Below are 14,292 nucleotides of genomic sequence, written 5' to 3' on the forward strand. Positions count from 1 at the left end.
TCAGGGGGAAGCAGGAATATGTAGCGAACCAGAACCACGCTTGCTGAAGTCATCCCCAACATCCTTTGCAGCAGGCCACCAGGACACTGAGGCCTGCAGCATAAGGCAAATACAGATGCCTGAGGGGTGGCTAGGAGGCTGGCCCTGGGCTTAGGAAAGTCAGAGGTCATGGAGGCTCTGAAGATGAAGGAGATCTGGGGTCACCGAGAGCTGTCAGAAGATCTGGGTTTGGGTGGCTCCTGGGCCGGAGATCTGGGTTCTGGTTAATTGACCCATGGACCCTCTCTCTCATCAGAGGCCTGCCCGTGCTGTTAGCCCCAGGCCTCTGTAGCCGTTATGTATCAGTGATGGTCTCAGATACCCAGTAAGGAGGGGTGTCACGGCTGCAGAGGGGAAATCCTAGGATTTGAGCCAAGACATATGGGGTCAGGCTGGGAGGTGTGGGTCATATAGAAGAGGAAGAGGAGGCCAATGGGGAACTCGAGGGGGCACAGGAGACCTTGGTAGCCCCATGGAAGCAGAAGAAGGGACATGTGGACATGCCAAAGGATGGGGGAGGTCACCTTCCGGCTTGCCCTTCAGGATCCTGGAGATGTGAGCCATGGAAGCCTTCACCCTCTGGCGCAGCCCAAGCTCCACGGGCTCCTCCCCTGACAGGCACCTCCCAGGGAATTGGAAGAGGCCACGGGAGGGGGACCACTTGCGCTTCCTGCCCACAGCAGCCTCGCCCAGCAGTGCTTCCAGGTCCCCTGGCTCCTGTGGCTCCTCTGTAATCTCCAGACCAGCACGCAGTCCCAGCTCGCCTGGCCAGGGCCACACAGCCTCCTCCAGGAACTCCGCCAGCCCTTGCCCCTCTTCAGTTTCAGAGCCAGGTGACTCTGGCTGCTCTACAGGTTTGGGGACCCTCCTGAAGATCATGAACTCAAACGGGAGATACTTGATGTCATATAGATCGGAGAGGTTGAGGTAGGCAGGATCTACCTCTGAAATGTCCAAGGAGATGGTGTCGGCTGCTTCTGCATCACCAGACAGATCCCGGATCTGTACCAGGGAAACCTGCTCAACTTCCTCCCATGGGGTGAGGCTTGGCGAGGTCCTTAGGGGAACCCCACTGGCCTCAGCAATGGGCCCTGAGCTGTCCAGAGGTTGAGGGCTCTCAGTCGCTGCTTCATCTTGCTCTTCTGAGGACTGGGACACAGCCCAGGCCATCCTGGCCCAAAGGGGACCCTGCCCTAACATCCCCCCTGCATCCCCACCAAAGGCGAAGGTGCCATATCCTGCCACCCCTGCATAGCCCCCACGGGATTCCAGAGAGAACTTCCGGGTGGTGGCCTGCTCCTGAGGCCGCTGGAGAGGAGGCGTGAAGTCACATGTGTCCCCAGCTTCCGACAAGCCTTCGGTATCCAGGGATGCATCTACTTGGGAGGCTGACCCTGGAGAACTGGAGGGAACTGGACATGGCTTTTCAGGTAGATAGCTATCCTGAGGTTCCTTCTGAGAACCCAGAAGGGGGCTTGCTTGCGCTGGGAATGGGGCTGCCTGAGGCTGTTCTGAAAAGAGTGGGCCACAGGGTTTTGAGAGCTCTTTCTTCGATGACTGTGGAGGTAAGGAGCCACACAATTGTGATGATGGAGAGCCACAGCCCTCCTGCGGACCAGAACCCAGTTCAGAGTGACAGGAAGAGGCTGGTTTCCCTCTACAGCTATCCTGGGATGACCCCTCTTGCTTAACAGGCCTCAGGTCACCACTGGTAGGTGAAAAGGGGACAGACTCCTGCAAGAACCCTTCTTTGTGTCCCATGCCCTTGGCGGTGGTTTCATGAGTCAACCCCGAGGAGGGTGGGGACAGGTATTGTTCCTTGTATGCCTCAGGAGAGGGGCTGGCTGTGCCTGGTGGGTTGTCCAGGGAGCGGCTTCGGCCTGGGACCTCTCTGACATTGGAACTAGGTAGTCGCAGAGCGGTCTCAAAGGAGGGTGTCTTGGTCATCAGAGAGGCCTGCTCCTCATTAGCAGCCTCTTCCTCCAACACACTAAACTCCATCAGCGGCTCTCGTAGCCCGGGCAGGGCCCTTGCAATGTACCCGCCCTTTAGCAGGTGGCGTCTCCGAGCTGGGTGCCTCTTGGCGCCCAACGCTTTGCTCCCACGCTCTGCACCCTCACCAGCTTGCTGGTAGAACAAGCTGCTGATGACGCTGTGCCGGGGCACACAACCTGGGCTTGCTGGAGGCCCAGCACTCTGGGGGGGTGCCGGCATGGCTGCATCAGCAGTGGACATGCTGGCCTCTGTCTCCTCCGGGAGGCTGGCTGAAGGCCGCAGAAAGCCCCGAGGGTGCAGCAGTGGCGAGTGAGTGACAGGGGAAGGTGGCAGTGACTTAGCCCTGGCAAATGGGGCAAGCTCATTGTCCGAGGAAGACGATGAGCTAGAGGATCCGCTGGCTTCCCCTCGTAGGTGCCGGGCCACTCCTAGAGATGGACTGTCTGGAGGACCCTGGAGCAGCTCAGGGATGGAGCGCATCACCAGGATAGACTTGTAGCTCATCAAGGAACGCTGGAAATGGGGACAGGGGGACATCCATTGGGCATGTCTAGGCATGGCAGGATGCTCATTGCCTCTTTGATCCCGTAGGGCCCAGAGGGGACATCCGGGTCTTCTGCACCTACTATTGCTCTGCCCCACCACCTGATGTACTTAAGGAAACCCAGAATCATAGAGCAGGCCAGCCCTACGTGGGGCACACAGCTAGGTTCAGGTTCCCTTCCCTGGCCTCAGCACCTCTTTCCTGGGAAAGGGGGACTCACCTGCCAGCGACTGCGAGCAAGAAGGAACTTGAGCTGTTTGGTGTTGATGAAGTGGGCCTCCTCAGCAGGCATGGACTTCTGCAGGGGGAGGGGAGAGGCTGTGGTAACAGGAAACGAAATGGACCCTGGTGCCCTGGTGGGTGCCTTCCAGGCATGCAGGCCCAGCAGGGTGGAGGCAAAAACTCAGAGTCTCTCCTCTCAGACACTTTGGGGTCGGGACACTGCAAACCCCTCTCTCAGATGCCCAGCAAGGCAGAAGGAACCCCTTGTTGTTAACTGTGTAGCGACTTTGTCCTGACCCCCTTGCCAATATGAAGGCACGAGTGTGCCTTCTGAATTGGGGGGGCCACAGGCCAGAATAATCCAAACTGATGAGAACTCTTGGCCTGTTTCCCTCTCTGCAGAGCAGCGAATTGAGCTCTAGTTGGGCCTACTTACCAGGAACCAGGGGTGAGCAAGGCACTGGGAAGCACTAGGCCGGGCCCTGGAGGAAGAAGAAAGCCAGGTGGGCTAGTCAGTCTCTAGTCAGTCACTAGTCAGTCACTAGTCAGTCACTAGTCAGTTGCTAGTCAGTCGCTAGTCAGTTGCTAGTCAGTCACTAGTCAGTCGCTAGTCAGTCAGGACCCTGGGACAGGGCTGACTGGAGCTTGGGCAGGTGAAGGACAGTTGTGCACTCACCTGGGGGTCTTTTGCAGTGTGGCCTTGATGAAGTCCTTGGCATCCTCACTCAGATGGGCAGCCATGGGACTGCTCCAAGAGACCCGCCCCTCCAAAACATTGAGCAGGGTGGCACGGTCACTCTCTCCAGCGAATGGGGATGAACAGGTGAGGCTGAAAGCAGAGAAGTACAGAAGCTGACTCTTGGAGAAGATTCCCTGACCGAAAAGGCACCACGCTCATCCAGACCCGAGGGTTCTAGGAAATGTCCCAGGCTGGACCAGAACAATCCAGGAATAGCTTGGAGCAGGGATCCAGGCTTGGTTATGAGGGCTCAGACTGCGATGAGAATCCAGGGTTCAGGCTGAGGTGGGGATTAGAACTTGTCCAATAGCAGAGACGGAGGCTCAGCTTGAGAGGGAGACGTGAGGTAAGCCTGAGGTGGTTATCTTGGCTCTGGTTTAGGTAAAAATGAAGGCTCATCCTGAGGTGGTCACTTGCCCTTGTCCTGACATGGAGACTCATATCCAAAACAGGACAGAGATATAGATTCAGCTTGCAAGATGGACATAGCCTTAATTTGAGGTAGGAGTTTGGGTTCAAGCAAGGTATCCAAGGTCAGTTTGAGGTGACGCCTAGCCATAAGCTGTGGCAGAGCCTCAGGTTCAGGATGGGAAGAAACTCAAGGTCTGCTTAGGGTAGGAACCAGCATTTGCCAAGGAAGAAATCAAGAGTTCAGCCTGCACAGGAGATCCAAACTTGAGCTATACAGCCCTTCAGGAGATCAGTGGTCACCGAGTGCCCCACAGTCAAGCCCCGAGACCTGCAGGGAAGTGGCTAAGCTCTGCCTCGTGACAGTGAGGTGTTAGTAAGAAGTATTAAGCAACACCTTTTTTATCAGGGTTGGCCTACTGCCTGTTCTCAAAATAGCCGCCTGCTATGTTTCGGGGCTGATCTGGGGAGCAGCCAGCCGTGTACTTACACTGAAGGGTCAGCTAGGAAGAGGTGATGGGGCAGGGTCTGCTTACCTGAGGTAGGAGATGACGCCCATGGCCCTGCAAGAATGAAAACACCACGTTTGTGAGTCACACCAGGCCTGTCCCACAGGCAAGGGGTACGCATGTGGGGGTTGGAGAAGCCTGGGGCTGGAAGAGGAGGCAGAGGCTCAGAGGCTCCTCAGCTGCCAGGCAGACACACATGGAGGACAGAGAGGTTCCAGATCAACAGCCCTCCTGGTGGGCCATCCACTCACCAGATGTCTGAGCCCTCACTCACAGGACTCTGCTCGATGATCTCTGGGGACACGAATTCAGGTGAGCCATACTTGCTGTACTGTGGCTCTGACGGGGTGATCTTTTGGGCAAAGCCAAAGTCACAGATCTTAATGTCTTCCCGAGCTGGGTGGACCATCAGGATGTTGGGGGGCTGTCAGGAAGAGTTGGGAAGTTGCTGAGGGCTACTTCATGAGAGAGGTAACTCTTAGCCTCTGGGCCTAGGAGAGCACTGGAGTCCTTGCAGCTAGTAAAGGGCAGTGGGGAGTCCCCGGGTCTGACAAGGCATCACATCTACTCCATCAGAGCCAAACCCTTCCGGCAGGCTGGGAAGCAGTGAGTTCCCTATCCTTAGAACCCAAGCACAGGCTGGCTCCCACCTGTCCCCACCCTCAGTTCTGGAGGTACCATGAGGTCAATACCTTTATGTCCAGATGGAGGATATCATGGCTGTGCAGGTAGTGTAGGCCTTCCACCAGCTGCTGGATATAGACCTTGACCTGTGGTAAAGGCCTGGTTCAGTTTGGAACCAGCCCCCAAGAGGCCGGCTCAGGTACCTCCTGAAGGCCTGGCCCAGTAAGGGGCCAGCCTTTGCCCCCTTCTCTATTCCATTCCAGCTTGCTCCCATAGTCAAGCCTTCTTCCTCTTAATTCAGGCCTCCCAGGTCAGGTGACCATCAAAGTCACAGGTCAGAAACCCATGAGCCCCAGGGTTGGGGGTTTCCCAAAGGCGAGCTGAGCCTGAACAGTCAGGAAGCAGTGGTCTGTTCCGATCAGAGAGGGGCAGACGTCACTAGCACAGCTGGGCACGTATGTTCAGGAGGGGTAAGAGAGGCTGGTTATACCTGGGTAGCTTGGAAGCTACAAGGTACTCAAGTCAAAAGAGTGTGTCCAGGGATTGGGATGTGGGCTCTGACTCTAGGGGGTCACTCAGGCCAGGAGAAGGTAGCGATTACCTCAGCTTCGGTCACTACAGCCTTCTTGAAGAGGCGATCCAGCAGCTCCTCGGATGAGCACCTGGGTTTAGTCAAGGAAAAGCTGCACCTGGTTGGAACCCACCTGACTTGAGGGCCTGAGCTCACAGAGAGATACCCGGGACCCGAGGTTCCTGTGACCCAGATCTAGAGGTGCTGGTATTCCGATGAAGGAGAGTGGAATGGAGACCCCTGGGGTCCCAGATGGTTCCCGTGCCTGAGAAAGGGGCCTTCAGAAAGATCCTCTGCTGACTGAGGCTGTTAAGCAGCGGCCTAATGAACTGGGGCACCCATTCACCTCTGCACAGAGCCCACTCCAAGCACCCCTTCCTCAGGATCCTAAGACACAGCTTCAGGAGCACTAGAGCAGCCGGGCTGTGAAATACATAACAGCCCCCAAACACATCCCCATGGGTGTGCCAGAGACCGAGAAGAGCTGGAATGGGAGCCCCCTCTCCACTATCCAAGAGGTCACCTCTGAGAGGGATCCCAGGCTGTTTTTGCTGAGAACCTGCAAGATCAGCGCACAGCTGTGGTGGCTCCCATCTGTGACCCACAGAAAGGAAAGATCTCATGTCCAAAACCCCAACCGTGCCACTTCAGGTTGTAGGCTCAGGAGCTACCGTCACACACAGTCACAGCATCAGGAATGGGGTGCTCAAATGTGAGGCTAGTACTTGCCACTATAGAGCCCAGGTCCAGGGACCCTGCACTCAGCAACCCCAGCCCCAGTCTGGGTCCTGATGCCTTTTGAACTCTCTCAGAGGTTCAGGTGCAGGATACAGTTCCAAGATAAGGATGAGAGTCTTCTGGGTCTCAAATTGATCCAGGAGCCCAGTGACCAGTGGGTGGCTGAGGGTAGCCAAGATGTCTCGTTCCTGGTATGCCTGGGCCCGAGTTTTGCTCCGCAGGGGGATGAACTTGGCAGCACAGGACATCTTGTTTCCTTTATGCTGAACTCTTTTCACAAAACCAAACACACCCCTGGGGGTGAAGAAGGAGAGAGGGGACCCTTGGTAGGTACCATGCTGAGGGTGTCCTGGGAAGGACTGGAGATTGTAGGGCAGGCGAGGAAGAGGTACCTCCCAATCTCTTCTTGAACTTCATAGAAGGAATGCAGTTTCCTCCGATAGGCTTGCTTTTCAGCATCTGACTTGTCCCCTAGTCAAAGCACAGGACATGTACAGTATAGGCAGCCATGAATGGACCCCACTGCTCTCCCAGTGCAATGACAGGGCCAGGGAGGAGTCAGTCAACTCACCCCCATAGACCAGCAGCTCTGCCTTGCACAGCACCTGTCCACCTGCATTCTGGGCAACACAGGTGTAGACACCGGCATCGTGTGGAGTCACGTCCATCAACACCAAGGAATATGTAGTTCCACCTTGCTGCTGCCTCAGCCGGGTACCGTTCACCAGCTGGTTGCTGTCCTGGACAAACAGGGCTACCATCAGCCTATCCTGGGATGTGCCAGCCCCCGACTCACACACGCTTCCTGGAGCAGCACTTCCAATACCTGCTGTGTGCCCAGCCCCAGGGGCAGGCCAGAAGTGGGATAGGAAGGTACTGAATTGGGCTGCAGGGGGGGCTTTGGAGTGGGGGGTTGCAGGTTGCATGATGGGGTGCATGAGCCCCATTCCACACGTCCACTTAATCTCACCCATGCCCTCCAGCTCCTGAAGCCTGTCCCCTCCCCCTGCTGCCTGGGCCTACTCCTCCTACCTTGTACCAGGTCACTGTTGGCGGTGGGTTGCCTTCAATGACAGCATCAAACTGTGCCATGTCACCCACTTGTACTTGTAGGTCCTCGATAGTGACCTGCATGGATGGGGCCCCTGGGAGAGGTGGGAAGAGAGCCTGTGTGGAGGGACCCTCGGGAATTCATAGCCCTGGGTGCACAGCCCACTTAGGTGTACATCTGTGGTCAGTAAAGCCTTGACTTATGTCCCTTCAGCCAGAAAGTCCACCTCCTTCCCTGGTGACAGTGACCCCAGCCTCACTGTCTAGGCCCCTAGCAGTTGTGAAGTGCTTCCCACAGTACAGCCCCTGTTCTTCCTGCTCTAACTTGAGCTAGCCAAGCAATCACACAGACATCCAGCCAAAGAAGGCAGAGCGCTCATCTCCACTCTCTAGTACAGAGCCTGCAGCTACCACATCTGCTGCTGTTTGACTCTTCCCAGAGGGGTCTAGAACCTCCAAGGGGACACAGGGAGAATAAAGGGGGAGACATGGACTGAGGCATCGTGCCTTGTGACTTAATCAGGTGCTCACAAAGTGCCCCCAGTGCCCGGCATGGGTGTACCCCCGTCAGGCTGGCCCACTTCCATACTTGTGACACCTGTGTCAGGAGCTTGGCACACATAGGTCCTCTGTGTGGTCTCCATGATGACTTGGCTGTGCACATCCAAGAGCAGCTGCCCAGTGCCTCCGCCTGGCCAGGCCGTGCCCTCCACCCTGGAGTCAAGACAGGGTGGTCTCTGCTCACGGAAGCACCTTGGACCTCTCTGGGACCTGAGCCCCAGGATAGGATGAGGACCCTACCATCTCTACTTGTGGGGTTAGATGTGTGCATAGAGGACCCCGGCTTCTCCCCAGAACCTTGTGCTCTAGGGCGAGTCCCTCTTCCCTCCCCTGCCCACCAGCTTGGGCTGGGGCCTGTAAGAAGTGTGCTGAAGAGCTTTTAAGTCTATCCCGCTAATCTTCAAGCCCATGAGGCCAGAGCAAGTGGGTTCTGCACTGCCTGCCCTGGGGGTGTCCCTTGGAGGGCAGTTTTGCACATGACCCATCTGGCTCAGGAGGTTACCGAATGGGTACATTCCGTTCCTGGGATCCAGAAGTTGTTGTCATCCCCTGCTCCAGGCCTTTGTATGTGCCGGGCCGTGAAGCCTCTGGGAGTTTGCCTGATAGAAAATAGGGAACCTAGTGAGTTAAGTCCTGACTGGGGTGGGAAGGACATTCAGACATTCTTTAACAAGCATGGGTTCCCCATATGACCAGTGTGGGGTAGATTGCAAAATCGAGCAGCTCCAGGGCCAGGATGAAAACCCGGAGTGAGAACCAGGCAGTCCTGGGCCACCACAACCTAGTACCATATGCTGGCAGCCTTGCTAAAGCCAGATACGAGACCTCTCCAGTTTCCCTCCACGGCAACAAGCCTGGTACCCCAGCCCACCAGCCAGGCTGTCATTGAGATGTAGAAGTTCTGCCCCCTAGGACCTGTATATCCAGCCAAGCTGAAGTTACGGTGACATGATAGCAGGACACGGGTGGCAGTGTGGGATTTAGCTGAGTGGACAGATGACACATCTGGGGAAACTGAAACTCCGAATGGAAGCGAGCATCTCTGGGTCCTTGTACATGCACAGTGGGCCCAGTTCACAGATTGGGAAACCGAGGTCAAGTTAAAGGCGAGCCACAGCCAGGCAAAGTACATGATGACACATAAAGCCACAAAGACACCAAGGTGCCCCAGAGCTCTGCAAGCTTGTAATCATGGCATGGGCAATCAAGGTGACCCTTTGGATCACATGGCCTGGGATGGGGTGGGGTTAGCAAAGGAGAGGAGGAATCTTTGTGGTCAGCTCCCTACCAGGCCTTACCAGGTGTTCCTGAAGTTGTGCCTGGGATCTGGGGAGCAGCCTCTTCTGATGTGGGTGGCTCACTTTGTCTGGTGTTGGGGAAACCCCCTGGGGAGGGGCTGAGGGCTTCTGAGCCCAGCAGCCTCCAAAGGACAGAAGCGGCTTGTTGGTCAGCTCCCTCCTGAGTGGGGTGGGCAGAGTCCTCCATGGAGGCGTCTGTGGACAGGAGGGTGGGAATACAAAGTAAGTCTGGACGGGGCATCGGAATCCCTGGCACAGGCTCGGAGTGCCCGCCCCAGTTCTCAGAGATTGCCTTCTTGCACCTGACTTGCTGCTACCCACTGTTTCTTGCTTGGGAAGCCACCTGGACGGGGAGGTTCAGGAGGATATGAAACGTTGAGGAGCACCTAAATGGTCTAAGTTCAGACAAAGCCAGTGTCCTTACCCAGTTCCTAGTGAGCAGCCCCCAGCACTCCTCTAAACCTCTCCTGGGTGGCTGTGGAGCCTGTACTTCCCCTGTGCCTCTTTTCAGACCTGGATACCTACGTGGGGGCCCAACACACATGCCCCAGCACTGCTGACCACCCCTTTGCCAATAAACCCCCTCCTTGCCCAGATCCTCCCCAATATGTGGGGATGAGGCATTTCTGACATCCCCAGACACAACCTGGACAGCTGTCCTCTACCCTACCAGGCCAGAAGCCCCCTTAGAACAGGCCCCACGGCTAGAGGTTTCCTGGGGCCCCACTCCCTCGCAGACAAGTGCTAGTGTCCTGGGCCGCCACCTCTGCAGATGGTGAGATTGACCCCTATACACCAAGAGCTTAGGAAATGAGGGTCACCCACTCTCACTCCCGACTCCCATTTGTCCTACAATGACCTCAGCTATCCAGGGATTAGGAAGGCCTGCTCGGATCCTAACAGGCCAAAAGTGATTGTCATGGCTGCTCTGGTTACATTGTGAATCCCAAAGACCAGCTCTAAAGACGGTCAAGGACCAATTCAAATCCTGTCCTTCATCTACCTGTTATGGTCTGTATATGCTCAGCCAAGGGAGTGGCACTATTTGAAGGTGTGGCCTTGTTGGAGTAGGTGTGTCACTGTGGGTAGGGGCTTTGAGACCTTCATCCTAACTGCCTGGAAGCCAGTCTTCTGATAGCAGCCTTCAGACGAAGACGTGGAACTCTCAGCTCCTCCTGTACCATGCCTGCCTGGATGCTGCCATGTTCCCACCTTGATGAGAATGGACTGAATCTGAGAACCTGTAAGCCAGGCCCAATGAAATGTTGTCCTTATAAGAGTTGCCTTGGTCATGGTGTCTGTTCACAGCAGTAAAACCCTAACTAAGACACTACCCATGAACCTCAAGGTAGGCTGGGATCTGCATGCACTTCATCAGGGCACACAGGTAATCAACAACCCTAGAAGCCTATGTGACCTGAGATGTAACCTTGAAGAAGTGAGAGTAGGTCTAGCAGGTAGCTACCAGAGGAGGGGACCCTGAGCTTCTGGGTAAACAAGCAAGAAAGAGCAGAGAGGAGGGTATGGGACTTGATTTATTGTTCTCATCAGGGCAATGGCCAGGGATTTCCCCCCACCCTACAGCCGTGTCCACCACAGAGGTGGCCCTGAAGAGCTGCAGAGCTGGTGAGTCAATGCATGTCTTGGGAGTAGCACTAAAGAAGACCCTCAATGGGGCTATGTCTCAGGGCAAACACCCAAGTCCACATCTTGTTTCTAGAGCCCCGCAGGGCCTGAGAGGTGGAGTCCAGAGTCAGAGTCTTGGGACTGCTCCTGGCGGGGGCTCTTCTGAAGTGACATCGGCATATGCCAACTCTGCAGGTACTTCCTCCATCCTCCCGGCAGAGATCAGGTCCAGTGAGGTAGACGGGACCGGGCAGGAAAGCAAGGAAGGCTCAATCCCAGGCTGGAGAAGAAGAGGGGGTGGGAGGTCCCCGAGGTAAGCTGTGGGTTCCAGGGTTGATGCTGGTACCTGCAGGGTCCAAGGCTCTGGGCCACTTGCCTTACCTTGTTGTCCCCATGCTGTGTCCCCAGTGTGTGGCATCAGCCCTGGGAGGGGCCTGGAGCCTCTCCACCATCTGGGTCAATATGCAGAGTGACTGTCTCTCCTACAGCCCCGAAACTGACTGTCTGGGTGGAGACCTCTGTCTTGAAGCTCCCATGGCCACCATCTACAGAACTCTGGACATGGGTATGGAAGGAGCTTGTCCAAGGGGCGGCACTCGCTGGACCTGTCCAGGCCTCACGTAAAAGGAAGGAGACGCTCTCAGGGCTGTGAACCTGGGAACTTGGCCTGAAGAAGCTGGGAGTGGCACTGGGGCCTGGAGGACGCCCTACATTGAGCAGGACAGGTTGCCCCACGGTGAGCTCGCCAATCTCTCTCTGGAGCACTGAGACTTCACAGGGAGGTTCATCGGGGGCGCTGGGGGTGGGGTCCCCACAGCCAAAAGTCTCTCCTTCCTGGGGTACATAATCTTCCAGGTCAGCCAATGTCAGCACCCGGCCATTGTGTGTGAGGATTTTGGGGTCACGGCCCTGAAGGCTGTCTGTGTCTTGCGGCTCTTCCATCAGGAAGGTATTCTCATCTCCATCACTGCCTCCTTCCTCCTTCTCAACGTTCTCTTCCTCCTGGGAGGCTCTGACCTCCTCAGACTCAGGGCCAGCAGCTGCCCAGTCCACATTGCCCACTGAGTCCACTTGGAAGACGAAAGGCTCACCAACATGGACCACAGCGGGACCCCAGGTCCGAGCTCCCTGGTACACACTTTTGTTGTTGGAGTTATTGGCATTTGGGTCCCTAGCAGGGATCCCACCAGGCAGTGTGAAGAGGATTCCCTCTCCATGGCTGGTCATCTCTCGGACAGGAGATGCACCCCGTGACCCTGTCTTCTTTACCCGGACTTCAATGGTTTCCTCCACCTCTAACCACTTGGGCTGGGGCTGTGAGGCTGGAGTGTGGGCCTCAGCTTCTGTCACATACAATGCAGGCACTGGGGCCTTCCTGCCTTGTTCTACTTCAAGCCTCCGGGATGGGCTGGTCCCTGGTGGGTACAGCATCTCAGGGGCCAACAGCCCTGGCCTCCTCGGACTGGCAGACCGGCGGGAGGGTGAACGGGAGGGAGACTTGCTGGGGGACTGTCGTCGGCCACGAGGACTCTTCACTACGGTGGTGATGGTCTCCTCTCTGGTAGGGGGAGAGGGCCCAAGAAGAGATGGCCAAGAGACCCACAACCTCACCCAGCATAGTGCCATCCACATGTGTCAGAGCCCAAGTTAGTGCATGTGTCAGTGAGCAGAGGATAAGACAGCACAAACTCCTGCCCATGCACTTGAGGTCAACCTGCACTACCCTAGCTAAGAAAATAAACCAGAAAAACCAAAGAAACAAAGCACAAAGTTCCAGTGGCCAACCGCAGGCTTGGGTATATGATCTTAAACAGGAGTTCTAGGTGCTTCCTGACACAAAGCGAGTTTCTCCTTGTGCTGGTCTGCATCCTTTCCACCCCCTGAGCAGGCTTTGTGCTTTGTCCATAGGGATAGTACCAGGCTAGCTCTCAGTGCTGGGAGCCCCTCAGTTAATAGGGACTGATGGCTAGCGGATGCAGGGACCACATGCACAGTATGAAGCTCAGGATGCAGCTGTCTCTGGCCTGCAGTCCATGCTCCTGGTTTCCGGGTTTGAGGGGATGAGAATAGTAACACCTTACCAGGCCAAGGAGTACACCTGAATTGGCTTAGCTGTCACAGGTCTTCTGACTTCTCCCATGCCCTGTCCCCTGTCTGAGTTCTACCCTTCCAAAATGGGAGTCAGAGCAACAGGGGGAGGCAGAACTTGGGCACCAAGGTGAGTGGCAGGCATTGGCTAGGACTTTGCGAGATTTGAGTCTGAGATTTGCTCAGTCGCATCTTGCTCCCAGCAGAGACATGGATAGAAAAATGGAAAGACCAAGAATTTTCCCAGAGCTATGTCACAAACACTGGTTCTCTGGGGTCTCCTCTGGCACCAGGGACCCTGGTCTTGATGCCTCAAAGTGTTTTATAATACTGGTCCCCACGTGGCAGGTATGGATAACCGTCTATGCCAAACTCCAGCATGGGCCTTTCTAAGACTAGGCTGGTGGCACAGGCTGGGTGGCACCATGGGAGCAGCCCACCTTAGAAGGAGAGAGGTAGATGAGATGGCCTTCCTGCTTCCCAGAGCTGCTGCTTTCCCATTTTCCAAATGCAAGGTCTAGGCTTGGGGACACAAAGCCACAGGGCTATGGCACCCACCACTGTAGCATTATTTAGTTTAGATCCAACGAATAAAAACTGGATCACATTCAAGATTTGCTTCCCGTTGCAGTAAACATATCTAAATACTGCGTCGGGCAGGGCAGGTTATAAACTGGAAATCCATTGCTTCAGGAACCCTATCACCAAAATTCCCTAAATTCCCTGTCACTAAAGGGCAGAAGTCTGTCTCGAGCCCATTAAAGGGAAATGGCTTTCGTTGCCAGCTCTCTCCAACTGCTGGAATGCCACCACCCTGGTGAATCACCATGGGGTGTGTAGAATCTTGCCATCCTGTGCCACCAGTGTGCTCTGGAGCCAAGAAGGGAGCTGTGGTGTGTGGAGGTTCCACAGACAGTGGAACGAGGCTGAGAGTGCCTGTAAGAACTGGCAAAGTGCTGATGACCCATGGGGGGTGTGAGGTTGTATGCACAGGCAAGCAGGCAGGCAGGCAGGCAGGCAGCAAGGGCACCAGGCTGGCAAGGTGAGGGGGGTAGTAGCATGCGTGGGCACGACAGTCAGAGGAAGGTTAGAGTCACATCTGCACTTACATGATGACGGTTTTCTTGGGGACTTTTGTCTCCTGCTCAGTGACTACAAAGAAAACAGTCGGAACAGCAACCGTTACAGACTAGCAGCGCCTGGGGGCCAAGCTAGCTGAGTGGTGTTGGCAACATAGCAACCTGCTTGGTGTAGGTAGGAGCATGGTCTAGTTCTGCCTG

At 55.8% G+C, this 14,292-nt stretch overlaps 1 protein-coding gene and 1 long non-coding RNA gene across 30 annotated transcripts in view; one reads left to right on the plus strand and one right to left on the minus strand.

Moving 5' to 3' along the window:
• Positions 1-14,292, minus strand: part of Obscn (obscurin, cytoskeletal calmodulin and titin-interacting RhoGEF) — a 145,590-nt gene that overhangs the window by 4,365 nt on the left and 126,933 nt on the right. For 24 of the 28 annotated variants that reach the window (XM_063270116.1, XM_063270112.1, XM_063270115.1 and 21 more), the window contains 15 exons: positions 9,299-9,493; positions 8,503-8,599; positions 8,029-8,153; positions 7,422-7,534; positions 6,961-7,129; positions 6,782-6,860; positions 6,483-6,683; positions 5,682-5,742; positions 5,149-5,226; positions 4,708-4,880; positions 4,484-4,510; positions 3,477-3,629; positions 3,237-3,282; positions 2,799-2,876; positions 564-2,547 (listed from right to left, as the gene is read on the minus strand). In XM_063270116.1, coding sequence (XP_063126186.1) covers positions 564-2,547; positions 2,799-2,876; positions 3,237-3,282; positions 3,477-3,629; positions 4,484-4,510; positions 4,708-4,880; positions 5,149-5,226; positions 5,682-5,742; positions 6,483-6,683; positions 6,782-6,860; positions 6,961-7,129; positions 7,422-7,534; positions 8,029-8,153; positions 8,503-8,599; positions 9,299-9,493 — 3,579 coding nt within the window. Of the gene's footprint in view, positions 1-563; positions 2,548-2,798; positions 2,877-3,236; positions 3,283-3,476; positions 3,630-4,483; positions 4,511-4,707; positions 4,881-5,148; positions 5,227-5,681; positions 5,743-6,482; positions 6,684-6,781; positions 6,861-6,960; positions 7,130-7,421; positions 7,535-8,028; positions 8,154-8,502; positions 8,600-9,298; positions 9,494-10,815; positions 12,483-14,121; positions 14,165-14,292 lie in introns of those variants that run through there. The other 4 variants (XM_063270119.1, XM_063270122.1, XM_063270121.1 and 1 more) reach the window with 2 other exon arrangements.
• Positions 3,627-10,572, plus strand: LOC100911111 (uncharacterized). 2 transcript variants are annotated; one of them, XR_005490248.1, is made up of 3 exons: positions 3,627-4,768; positions 7,023-7,262; positions 7,373-7,652. It is a non-coding gene; the product is annotated as an uncharacterized LOC100911111 (long non-coding RNA). The 2 variants fall into 2 exon arrangements; XR_594723.3 differs by having other exon boundaries at positions 7,023-10,572.

This window comes from Rattus norvegicus, chromosome 10 (genome assembly GCF_036323735.1).
Source record: "Rattus norvegicus strain BN/NHsdMcwi chromosome 10, GRCr8, whole genome shotgun sequence".
NCBI classification, from domain to species: Eukaryota; Metazoa; Chordata; class Mammalia; order Rodentia; family Muridae; genus Rattus; species Rattus norvegicus.